This window comes from Candoia aspera, chromosome 1 (genome assembly GCF_035149785.1).
Source record: "Candoia aspera isolate rCanAsp1 chromosome 1, rCanAsp1.hap2, whole genome shotgun sequence".
Lineage (NCBI taxonomy): Eukaryota > Metazoa > Chordata > Lepidosauria > Squamata > Boidae > Candoia > Candoia aspera.
Genome location: NC_086153.1, coordinates 164418400 through 164431412, shown reverse-complemented (window position 1 = coordinate 164431412; position 13013 = coordinate 164418400). Strand labels below are relative to the sequence as shown.

At 37.7% G+C, this 13013-nt stretch overlaps 1 protein-coding gene across 1 annotated transcript; it reads right to left on the bottom strand.

Moving 5' to 3' along the window:
• Positions 1-267: 267 nt before the first annotated feature.
• Positions 268-12988, bottom strand: MEP1A (meprin A subunit alpha). Its single transcript, XM_063317669.1, has 13 exons — positions 12905-12988; positions 12788-12812; positions 12608-12664; positions 11719-11759; positions 11492-11567; positions 9958-10075; positions 7989-8164; positions 6825-7046; positions 5997-6131; positions 5367-5582; positions 3433-3900; positions 1965-2132; positions 268-650 (listed from the first exon to the last, which is right to left on the bottom strand). The coding sequence occupies exons 1-13, from the start codon at positions 12962-12964 to the stop codon at positions 622-624; spliced, it is 1791 nt and encodes a 596-aa protein (XP_063173739.1). The 5' UTR covers positions 12965-12988; the 3' UTR covers positions 268-621.
• Positions 12989-13013: the final 25 nt, after the last annotated feature.

Below are 13013 nucleotides of genomic sequence, written 5' to 3'. Positions count from 1 at the left end.
CTATGGTGAAGTGGGCAGAGGGTTCTGAGTACTTAGCGTAGAGGGTTTTTTCTTTTAATAGTGAGAGTGTGACTCATAGGGTGAAGAACTTCTGAAACAACATGTCAGACTGAGAACTCGGTCTATGCACATAATGATACCCTTGAAGAGAGCAGGATGGTGAAGACATTCCAAGTCTGTTCAGGTGGCCTCTTCCCTCATCCCTGCCACTGACTGCCCTCTGGGAAGAGTGTGTGTAGAGACAGAGTCAAGGCTAGATATTTCAGCTGTTTGTTCTTTGTAGGTTTATACAGCTTAAAAAGCCACTATTCTATTTTTCACAAATACAACATGTGGGCTATGCCACATTTATAAACGAAGTCTAAAATTTAAATATAGTTGAAGGATTGTAGGCTGTGATGCAACCTTGACTCCTTTTGACAAAAGATATTCAGAGCAACCCATGAAACAGTGCATTTTATTATTATTAATATTTTCAAGTTTGGTTTTCAAGGGTACAGGGCCAATAAATGTGAATCCACAAGCCAAACTCTGTCAGAAATTGCTCACGACAGCTGAAGGAACCAGAGGAGATGTACACTTGTTTGTCAAGAATTCCAAGGATTTATGAAGTTAGATAACTTATAAAACACTACCTGGATCGTGAATAACTGCAGATATGAGGAGAAGAAAAAGAAAAGGAAAAGAAAAACAAAGCTTTTCATTATAATTGTCAGCAAGAAGCAGAATAATATATTACATGATTTTTTGACTTGAGAAATAAAGCTGATAGTTAGTAAGAGGAACTTTGATATAAAAACACTGTAGTAGTTCATTCATACAGCTGATCTGGATGCAGATGTACGTCAGGAGAGCTACACAGTTACCTTAGCCTATATTTTATTATATCTTACAATGAAGTCCAAATAGTTCTCAGATTTGCTCTGCATGCATCCAAATAAAACAACTTAGTTTAAATGTGTATGTTCATCACATGGCCAGTATAGCATATATAGTTCATATATGCATCTCAGTTGATCACAACAACTACAGTATGACAGATCATTCACTCTGCCTATTGTTTTTGTTGATTTGCTATTCAGGCTGCAAGCTATCTTAACTAAGTTTCTTGACCCCTCACCCTAGCATTTCCTTTGATCTTTGACTTTGCACTGAGGATTCCACACATTGTATTGAGTGCTGTTTGAGCTTGCCTTCACCAGGAATCACTGCTCTTTGCCTCTTGTGGAATTCCCTTCCCCACTCACATTAATTACATCAAAAATTATGCAATTCACCCTCCCCATATTTTGCCCCTTGGTCCAATTTGCTGATGATTCCCTCCTTCTCCTCTGATACGTACCAGATTTAAACAACAGTCTGACCACACCAAGCCTAAAAGTTCTCAGTGCTCTTACCTACTCTTTGTGTTTAAAAAACCTGCCAAACCACCTCCATATACTCAGTGTGCATGATTTTGCTGGCATTTATTTTCCTTATCACTCTGATCCCACATTCTGTTCTTTGATTTCTATCTTGGCTTCCTGTCTGCTTCTGGGTCCAACACAGACATTCCATGCTTTTGGGCTCCTATTCTCTCGATTGTTCTATCCTGATACCTGCCTGGCCCTGGTTTTTGCTGTTACAGCTCTGCTACCACCTGCTGTCCAAAAGTCTGCTGCTTCTACCTGGCAACCCTGGAACTTAGCTATCTTCCCTAACTGGGCCAAGACCTTTAATATGAATCAATTATCTTAGAATCTTCCAGCTTTAAAGAAGCAAACCACACATATTAAAAAGATATATTCAGCCTTTTCAAATACATCTCAACAAAAACTACTTCTAAGATAGAGGTGGGAGAAATAGGCAAATTAACAACAGTTAAAACTCAGATGAAACAACTCTGCTTTGAATATTTAAATCTTCCTGCATAGAGCTGTTTTTCAGAGAGTTCAATAAAATAACAGTAAGAACATGACACCTACCTTCAAAATTTGCAGAAATGATGAGATTGTCATTTTTAACAAAATTCTTCCGATACAACTCACTGTATGGCAAGATGTAATGCCATCCCCATGCTGGACCTACGTGGGTGCCATAGTAAGGATCAAAAACTCCGGTAATGATGGGCTTATCCCAAAAAAGTTTGCCATCTGTCAAGCAAAATAAACAAACCCCCATAAATAAATTGAAGTGGATCAATATTTTAAACATGCAACTTCCAGCATTAATAGATTCAAATAATCAGACACAACATTTCCAACCAATATGCTTTTATAGAAAAAGTTCCTATTCAGTATTTAAGATAATTTTGCTTCAGTGGGGGGAAAAGTGTTGTCCTCCCAACATTGTTTTATAAATGCTGTCTTTATAAAATGTGAAAGTTTATTCTCATTCTTCAGGAGACTTCCTGAAAAAAAGTGATCTTGGTATAGTTACCACAGCTTTCATAATAACTAGTTTTACTTGTTGCAGTGTATGGCTACTTCTGAAAAATGAAAACTTGGCTTAGACGTAGCATCTAGTTTATGACTAGATCTCCATTATATCTTGCCAGTAATTACAGATGTGGCTAGATAGTTTGTTTTCAGAGACATAGTTTAAAATGCTGCTGATAAACTTTAAAGGGTGAAATGATGATATACAAATTTACTTGCCATGGTCTGAGTGCACCTACTTTTCCAAATGAAGGGGATGGGGGCAATTACTCAAGTAACCTTGACTTCTGGAACACTATTGGCAGGTATATTTTTCAGGTGCCTACCATTTTGTTTTCCTTGCAGGTGCCAACTGAAAATTTATACCTGACATTTTTTTTTTACATTTCATTATTGCCTGAATTTGTCATAGGTTCCAGGAAATCTTTCAAATTTACCATAAAGAATCTGTGGCATTTCTAGGTTGCATTTCACTCAATAAATTAGAAATGGAGTAAGCGCTATGGAATAAAATAGTTGAGTTCAGTTCTGCACAAAGTTAGACATGCTTTTTCATGCTAACCTAAAGTTCCAAAACTTAAGTTCTATTCTGTTTATGCTACAATATCTTCAATCATTCTGTGATTCTCAATAGATTTTAATCCATATAATCATAGTGATTATTTCAAATTCTGGCCCAGTGTGCATCCATTTATATGAACTGTCATTTTGGTTCAGAAACAGTACAAAATATTGGAAGGAGGTTTGGGTGCATTGTCTTAGATATATTCTAATTGTAATCATAATCTTGAAGATTCAGTTAGGTTGCCTGATTCGTTGATTAAAAGCCACCTTTGTAATTTTCCAGATTTAATCTCCATTTGTTTATTTAACAGAATTACTTTAGACAACCTCACTTATCAATAGCTTCTCTGCGTTACACTTGAAAAAGAGTCAGCTAAGCAGCCTTGGAATTATGCTGTTAAAAAAGAGAGAAAGCAGTCAATTTTGTATTATACCACACCCTTAGACTTACTGTAACGCTGGTTAGGGTCTGTAACAAAACTTCGGCTTGCTGACATCCTTTGGGTGATGTCAGGATCTTGATCCACTACAGTGAATGTCACTTGCCTGTTGCCAGCTGGCCACTCTAATGCTCCATCATTCTGGCCACTACATAAAGAAAACATGATTCCCAGGTAATCTCCATTTGAGTTGGCTGGACCACGGGGATAGAGATTGAGCACAAAGCAATAGCCTTCAGAGTTATAGAAGATGGGGCTTAGAAGATAATCTCCTTTTGAGGAACTCTTTAAAAAGGAAGTGAAGTTTCTTATCTGCCAGACACTGGTGGGACACTCCGTTTCAGTCAGAGTGATGTCATCGATGTGAATTCCTCCATTAGAATTGTTTGGGTCTCCTTTAAGGCCATGGAAAGCATAGCGGAATTTGGTCCGGCTGCTGAAAGGAATGTTTGCTAGGTTCCACTGCTTCTCTCTGTCAGCTGAAAAGGGAGTGGGGAAAATCTAGTATTTGGCTCATTTAATTATTTAATGCATTTTATACTGCTTCCCCTGTAAGGAGCTCAGAGTGATATATAGCAAAAGTAAACTGATGAAGATAGGAGAATAAAATTACAATAACTTAATTATTAATTAACTATTTTGTTAATAAAACAACCTCATTTAAAATGGGTGGAAAGCCCTCCACCATAGGATTGAATTCCACTGATACCCTGAATAATATTTGAGGCCCTTTACTTGACTTTAGAGAAGCAACAGCTTTGTCAAGGTATGTTCCAAACTTTGCTTAATCCCAAATACAAAAGTTGAATGTCTTTGTGAGAGGAGACTAGATTGTGTTATTTCTTTATTCTTTAATTGGCTTTAGATTTCATCCTTCAGATCTCAGTTAGTCACACATATGAAAGGCAGTGCAATGAAATGCCATCTAACACACTATATAAAAATATTAAAAAACAGCTAAAAGGGAAATAGTTTACATTTATACTGTAGAACCATCATCAGACTTTTACCTTGTTATGTATTCTAACAGAGTAGTGTTTCTCAACCTTGGCAACTTGAAGATGGGTGGACTTCAACTCCCTGGATTCCCTAGCTAGAATGCTGGCTGGGGAATTCTGGGAGTTGAAGTCCACCCATCTTCAAGTTGCCAAGGTTGAGAAACCCTGCAATAGAGTGATGAGAAACTGTTTGGCATGGACGTTAGGAGACACTTTGCATGCCTGTGTGTGTGCGCACCCACACAGTCTTTCCCTCCCACTTGCCACAGATCCCAACAGAATCCCTGAAAGAGGGGAGATGTGTGGCTTCTTCTTTCCACCCACTGTCCTGTCTTCTGAGCTACATATGTGACTGGGAGGGGAGGGGAGGTTTCCCCCTTTTCTCAAAATGCAGAAGCTCACAGACAATACCAGTTAGGACTGCAGTGTGGCATGAAAGAAGAAACCATGACAATTCTTATTCCTTGTCAGCAAATGGCAGCAGAGGATTAAGCAATGATATTTAGGTCCTTCCTTGGAAAGAAAGGGGAAGCCACAGCTTGGAACAACTTCTTTGTCATCCCTATCCTGGGCAAGTTTTTGAGCCATATGTTGTTTAACCCTGTTCTGATGAGATTACAGAAAGAAAAATGGCCAGATCATCCATCTTACCAACTTAATTAATATTCAGTCAAAATGTGGTTCATTATCGGATCTATATCCTGTGAGACTAAATACCTCCACCAATCTTCATGCAACTGCCTTTTCAAAGTTTTTCTAGGTTGATCACACCCTCCACTTAGATACTGGATATGAGAAGGCAAAGATAACTGATGCTCTTTTTAGAAAGCAAAGCATAATATAAATTTGTAAAGCATAGAGAAATTTGATTAATAGATAAATAATAAATCAAATAATCCTGAATGTCTAATGGTAAGTAAATCTTTAAAGATTACTTGAGAGCTTACCATGGATGTTTTTCAGTTTTATTGTCTTCCTAATATTTCCAGTACCATCATCAGTTTTAATCCATATAATCAGCTCATCTTTTGGACTTCCATCAAATTTGTAAAAAAATTGTAGACACTTCTCGTTTCTTCTTGGATAAAGGATACGGGATTCCAGAATGGCTGTTTCACCTGAAAGGCCTTTTGTGGTACTGAAGCTCATAACATACTTTTTCTCTGTAAAGGAGATGACAATGATTTAATGCCCTGAGGTCCTGATGCATTTGGGGCAATTGTGTAGAAGTTCACTGGGTTAAACTGAGGCACTTGCAAGATTCTGTTATTGAAACCTTATCATATAAGTAGTATCAGCATTCAGAACTTTGGTTTCCTAGCCTGGTCTACCTTGAAGGGCTGACATCAATTTTGCAAGTCGGAGTATGCTTCCCCCCTCCCTCCCTTTATCTTTGTGGGAACTAGGAAGGATCAAATCGGAGACACATTCTCAAATTACATTTCTGTCCCAGACTCAGATTTCTTATATCTGACCATTGTCTTGTTGCAGCTCTTTCTCCTACAGTATTCCTCAAGGTTATTCCTTCTGCCCATTACATGCAATTTCCTTTTTAATGAAATTGAACAGTATGTTACCTAAGCAGTGGTTGTTGTTATCCCGACTTGTAGTCAAGGTATGTTGCCAGTCCTTGTCATCATTTCCATTCTGCACCATACCACAGATATTGATGGACTCAAATGAACATTGGTCAAGGAGAGTAAGACTGGAAGCTGTAGGAAGTACACCCATGTTTCAGATAACAGCAGTCTAAGTGCAAATAAGGCAGTCCTCTGCGCTGCATAGCAAACTTCTTCCCAAATTAGTGTTGAACACCTTGCAGAGGACTAAAACATCCTTGCCAAGACTACTTCGTCAAGACAGCTCAGGACAGTTTGGGAACCATTTTCAGCTCCACACAGTGAGTATCAGTCATGCGCTATAATTGTTCTGAACAAATAGTTGGTTCAGTGTTACACAATCTTTTACAGACCAGAGGGTGCACCGATGTAGCTGGGAGGCCATAAATGCTCAGAGGATGCTGGGGGCAATAAGTGAGGACTAGCAGCTGCATGTGGGTCTCAGGTTTGGATTGACCTCTCCTGCTTTAGGGTCACATGCAATCTTAAGCCACAGTTGGGTATCCATTGATTATGTAATTTAGGTGATTGTTCAATAAAACAATGTAGTTATTACTTCATGCACATGCAGGGCTTAAAAAGTTGCAGTGGGTGCATCTGCATTCCATGGAAGTCCAAAATACCTCTGTGCTTTCAATTCTGTAATATTGCATAGACCTATTTCTAATTTAATATAAGCTGATAGCGATTGCTAACTGTTCCTTGTTGTTAAGGAATATTAAGATGTAAGTTTTTATCATTTCTATAGCACAAAAAAGTAAAGTTGAGTAAATAAAATAAACTTACCACAATGGTACATGCGGTTAAGCCTTTCTAGATCTATCTTGCTCATATCCTGGCTTTGCCCAATGACATTGTTGAATTCTGGAATTTTTGTTGTAATTGAAGGGATAGAACTGTTCTTATTGAATGAATAAGGTCCATAATGCATGACAGATTCATAATCATATGGAGTGTTTAAATCAGAAATGAAACTGTCATCATATTTGTCGAAGTTATATGCCTGACCTAGGAAACAAAATACCCAGGCTGTTAGGAAAGTTTGACAATTAATATTTTAATATTTTATTGATGGATTTGCAATTAGAGGAGGCAAGAATTTATAACAGATCTAACTTGTACCTAGCTTGGTCCCTAATCCATTATTTAAGGGTTTCATTATATCCCTTATATATTATTTAAGATTTATCAGAATCCATTGGAAATTGTTTTGCAGTTTTGAGTGAATTAATTTGTTGTTGTTATTGTTGTTGCACTTTAAGTTCCAGAGTGTTGACAGAGATCAGTAATGGTTGACTTTTTGTTTAATAAATGAAAGCCAGAGCAGTTAAAGATGTTGAGTTGACCCATTGGACATGTGATCCAAAGGGTAGTGGTCCAGTATCTTGTACATGGTTTTATATGCCCCCTTAGAAAATAAGGTTTGAACCTACAGTAGGTTTGCTCTTGAATAATTAAGTGGCAACTAAGATCAGGTAGACAACATAGATTTGTAGATCAGTCTATACTTAATGCACATCCTTGTTGCATCTGTATTGAACTGCTGTTTGGTATTTTACTTCAATCTGCCTTCATGCATTTTGTACACCTTTAGCCTTGTGGCCCTATGGCTTTCCTGATCTCTCCATTAATTGGAACAGAAATTGATCTATTTTTCAGATTTAGGAATTTACTTTTAGATAAGAAAAACACAGAATTGTTCTTTCTCCCTTGAAGCCAATGGGAGGCCCAAAATGCACGTGTCAGTCTGTCTTTTCCTTGTTTGAGACATGTGGAACCACTGCATTAGGATGGGATAAATGTCCTTTTTAATGATTATAATATCTAAAACCAAATTGAAGGGGATGATTTTAGTTCAAATCTACATGAAATAATAAGATTCCAAAATGGGCCCAAAAGATTTGAAAGACCCCAAATCTTCCTAGTAACTTTTCTATCCCTTCTACTTACCTTCAATGATTTCATTCCACCAGATCTTAACATAGTCATCTCGATCAGTGCGTGACTGTTCATGATAAAATCCAAGGGCATGCAGGATTTCATGCTCCACAGTATCTTTATATTCACAGCGCGATCCAATAGAAACGACCTGACCAGTCTGAAGATCTCCCACATAAGACCAGCATCTGTTATACAATGATACATTCATTCATTCATTCATTCAAAACAGCTTAGCACAACAACCAATATAAACACATAGCTATTTGGGCTAGAAGAGCCAAATTATAGCAGGGTGAGAAAGCTCCCATCCACCACATAGGATACCATCTTACCTACATATGTTATTCATTCAAAAAATATACTGATGCTGCTTTATACCAACCAAATACAATCCCTGGATGAAGCCAATTCTCACAGTTCTTAATAGACCAAAGAACACAGGCCTATTCAGACCTTACTAAACAGGACTTATCTTGAACATTCATGAGTTCTGCACATTAGCCTCACATACATGGTAACCAAGGAAGGATGATGTCATGAGAACAGAATTGGTCAACAGGACTCTCTAACTTGGTCCCATTCTCATTCAGGTATTAAGATAAACAGGTTTACTAACATATATATCATGCTTATTAATAATCCACATGATCCAAGGGGTGGGGGTAGGAAAGGAGTATTATTTATAGCATGTCCTGAAATCATGACCTTGTAGAAGAGCTCAGCTATGTTTTTTTTTTAAAAAGCACAATGTAGCTCACTTGAGATGGAATTATCATATTTACTTGGGTAGGGTCCTGCATAGTCTCCCATCCCTTCAGGACTGCTATTGTGCTAAGGATGCTCTCTAGCAGAAAACTTGGAGTGTAACTAGCCTATACATTGCAAGAGGCTTCTTTTTTTCCTTAAGAGAAGTGTTTTCTTTAGATTAAAAAAAAAATCTTTGTAAGCCAGGGGTGGGCAACTTAAAAACCTTGGGAATATATGGCTGCTGAATCTCTCCGTTGCAGCCCTGGACAGCCCCCCAGATCAGAACTGCTGAAATCAAATCATCTGTGCTAGATTCTACAGCAGCCTGACCTGAGGCATATCTATGTATGAGGCATAATATTTAGAAGGATGAATTATTTATGCTAAGCAATATCCAGACTGCATTGCCACTGAAAAGCAAGGAGCTTCCAAATGCACTGCCTTTTTACTGAATAATAATTTAGAAAAGAAACCATACAGAGGAGAAACCACAGACATACACCAAAAATCTATCTGTATCCTTTCAGAAAGGATAGAGAAGGTGGATGGGAGAAATTACTGTATTCAAATGCTCACTGAGGTGATATGGTAATCCATTATTTCAGACTATAAGCATGATCTTTTGTGTGTCTTGTTAAGGGAGGAAACCTTCTTATAGAAAGCTAGCATGTCAAGAAAACTAGAAACCTCCTCCAACATATTTAGGATTAACCTACATGTTTTCCTAATAAAGCAGTGTGCAGCCCAAAATTGAGATTCTGTGTGCAGTAAACTAACCATGTCTCTAGTGATCTGAACTGGGACTGCAATATGCAGCTTTGTGAAGATGGAGGGGAATCTACCATTCCCTCTGGCAACAAGCTGGGAGTAAGTTTCCTTAAATGCACCGACTTCTGAATAGTCTGTATTGCAGACTAAATGACACATCAAGGGAAACATCCTAGGATGTGCAAATAATAGGTGGAGAATATCCAGAAGAGAAGAAGGGCTTCCCATTCTTGCTAGTTATAAGCCATTTCAGGGGAATCATAGAAACAGAACCTGATCCCACCTTGAAATATGGTAGTCAAAGTATATCAAGAGGAAAAGGCCTAGTTTGTGCTTTGTATTAGTATCAGTAAAGGATGAGGGAAGGAATACATTATACTTTTGTGCACTTAAACTATGAATAATAATTTAATTAAATGGCACAGCTTTCTGTCATGGCATTGGCCTATTTGAATAAATTTACCCATCCAGCTTTTCAAATTGGAGATAGGTCTTCTCTCCTTCATAGGGTTTGAAGTCAATGCAAGATTTGAGTCGAAACATCTCAAATGCCTGCAGTATAACGCCCTTTGTATTCAGGTCTGAAAGAAAGAAGGCATATTTCATACTCCTATCCAGACCGTAGATAAATGAGATTTTTGTTATTTAGAAATATAGAGATTCACAACTGACTTTTAAATAGATCATGTATAAAATATACTTTAGCATCTTATATGTTCACTTGTTCTAGTAAATAACTCAATATGTATTCAGAAAATACATTCTTGAAAATATGTTTTAAAATGTTAAAACATTAATTGCTTTGGAACAATTAATTTGATTCAGAGTAATATTTATGTATAGGTTTGGGGACTGGCGGTTACATTGTTACTGAGGTGAATAACGATTGTTCCCAATAGTGTGCAGAATCTCAAAATGGCAGTTTGTGTCCACTTCATATGGCTTTACAGATACCATGGCCTGCTACAAAAGCATAATATACTGCACCAGCAATGCGAGAAGCAGTAAATTGGACAACCACCACAGGATGTCAGTCCAAATGGAATGCCATCAGAAGAATTCTCCCAGCAATCATTTGTTTTTTCTACCCATAGCAGCATCAACCAATGACTTGGAGCAGGGATAAAGAAAATTACATTGCAAAGCTGCTGTCTTGAGTAACTACTGTTGGAGCGGTATGCTAGTCCTTGAATAACAGTACTTGGTTCTCAACAGGAGGAGCCCCTTGACATTGGGGTTCTTCTTCCAGCAGCAATCAAGATTAAATGTTCAATCTATGGTCTACTGTTGCTTAGCCGATCACTAAAATACTGTAATCATGCAATCCTCCTTTTTTATATATGTACGTAAGTGGTATGCTAGATTTTGAGATGAAATAGGATGACGACGACTAATGACTTAACACTAACATTAACATTCAGACATCCTGGCTGCTTTGGGCTATCACTCTATTTCTGTAAATTCACGTATGATTTAGCACTCCATCATGACTGACAGCTAAAAAAAATAATGAGGAGACCTATGGAAATCCCCTTAAATCAGAAGCATATATTCAAGTAATATTTTTTAAATGACTTTTTAAATAATTGTGTTTCATTACTAGAACCTTCCTTCTCACTCTTTGCCCTCCCCCCCCAGTCAACTGAACAGCTAGACTACAAACCTTCTGGAAGAAAGCAAAGCATTTCCCTATTGCTGCCAAGAAGTTCACAGGGAGGTAGCCAAGGGGTCAGATGCAAGGAGAGGGAGGCTTTGCCTTTATCTACTGAAAGGCCTGAAATCTGGGAAGAGCTGGTAGGACATTTTGAGACCTGAAGCCCAACAGGAAGTGGGCACCCAATTAGGGAAGAGAACGCTCAAGGAACATTTTTAGGGAGCCACAGGGGGAAGAGGGCAGAAGATCCACTAAGTTTGCCCTCTGTTGGAATTTAGTCCATAATCCATTGTATCCATCAAACTAATGATCAAGAATTCTAGAGCAGAAAATATCTTGTTACCTATACTGGCTCCCATTCTGTACGGAATTGGAAGTTTCCATCTATAGGAGTTGTTCCTCAGTGCATTTCTTTCAAGCTGTTAAGAAAATTAAGACTATGTTTTTTAAAAAGTTTATTTATTTATTTATTTATTATTCAAATTTTGTTACCGCCCATCTCCCCAAAAGAGGGACTCTGGGTGGTCATTCCCTAACCTCTCTACAAAGAATTAGATGAACCATACATACCGGCAAGAAAATGTCACCTTGAAAGAGCTTCTTTCCTGTTGCTAAAAGGAGAATGTACAATAGTTAAGAGCAAAGCATTATCTTAAGGAATTTTAGAGGTTTTTGTTCTCTAAATCTTGGACACATAGACAAAAAAGTCATTTGATAGAATTTTTCTTTTCTGTTTACTATTTAACACATCCAAGTCTAGACTTGGAGATCAGTCTGGACTTTTGCTGCAATCCAATACACATTTAGCTGGGACATATTCTATTGGACACAACAGGAATGACTTTTGAATAGACATACATAGTGCAGCATTAGACATACACCTATGTAGCTCCTTTCTTGTAAATAGTCTTTCAGAGTATACTGTAAGACAGTGGGTATGAGGGGAAATCATTGTGATAATGGGGGAGGAAGGAAAGAAGAAATAAAGGATGCTACTCCAAGTTCTTTGTTTCTCCAAAATGGTCCTCAGAGAACAAATCATCTATGTGACATCTCTTCATGGACTTGAAGCATGCAATTATAGCTCTTTCAGACTTTTCTTCTCAAGACTAAACATATCCAGTTTCCTCATTCTCTTATGCTACTGCTAATTTTTTTGGCAATGACAGAACTTACGATTCAGTACTGTAGTACACAGAACATCACATCAAGCAACATAGTTCTTCCAGACCTTGTCACCAAGAATGGCTGAAGCCAACATGCTATCTTGATTGGTTCTTTGTTTTGATATTCTACATCCCTACTCTTTTCTACTGATTTCACTGGATCCCAAGTATGCATTTGTCTTCTCAATGCATAAAGAATCACTTGTGTAAAACAGGATCCTAAGAGAAAATACGATATTTTCTTGAATTATATACGTAAATATACATTTTTTCCCTCCAGTGAATTTGCTTACCTGCATTGATTTCAGGGATGCCTTGCCTGGGTTTTCCTTCATCTAAGGAGTATACTTCTAAATGAATAAATATGTCTATTAGTATCATAAGTACTTCTTTACAGATAATTACTTCAGACTGTATGCTTCCCACCTTAGAAAAAGTTACATAGTTTATTTCCAGTTTGTTAACTGATTTACCTTCATGTTCTGCTGTCCTCCTGATCTGCAATGGCAATTGGACATTTTTAGAAACTCAAGCAAGCAAAATAAAATAGTATTACATCAAGTCAGGAAGCATCTAGGAAATTACCATACCGTGAAGGTGGAAGAGACAGTCAGCAGCGCTGCCAGACACAGGAGCCCGGGTGAAAACATTTTGGAGTGGCTGTGAATGATTGAGAGTATGGTATAAATAACAGGTAAA

Excerpts from the sequence above, each read along its gene's own strand:
- MEP1A (XM_063317669.1), bottom strand. The coding sequence starts at position 12,964 with ATGTTTTCACCCGGGCTCCTGTGTCTGGCAGCGCTGCTGACTGTCTCT. Across the intron at positions 12,813-12,904 it reads CTGTCTCTTCCACCTTCACG|ATCAGGAGGACAGCAGAACA; the intron begins GTATGGTAATTT and ends TTGCCATTGCAG. Across the intron at positions 12,665-12,787 it reads GAGGACAGCAGAACATGAAG|AAGTATACTCCTTAGATGAA; the intron begins GTAAATCAGTTA and ends TTATTCATTTAG.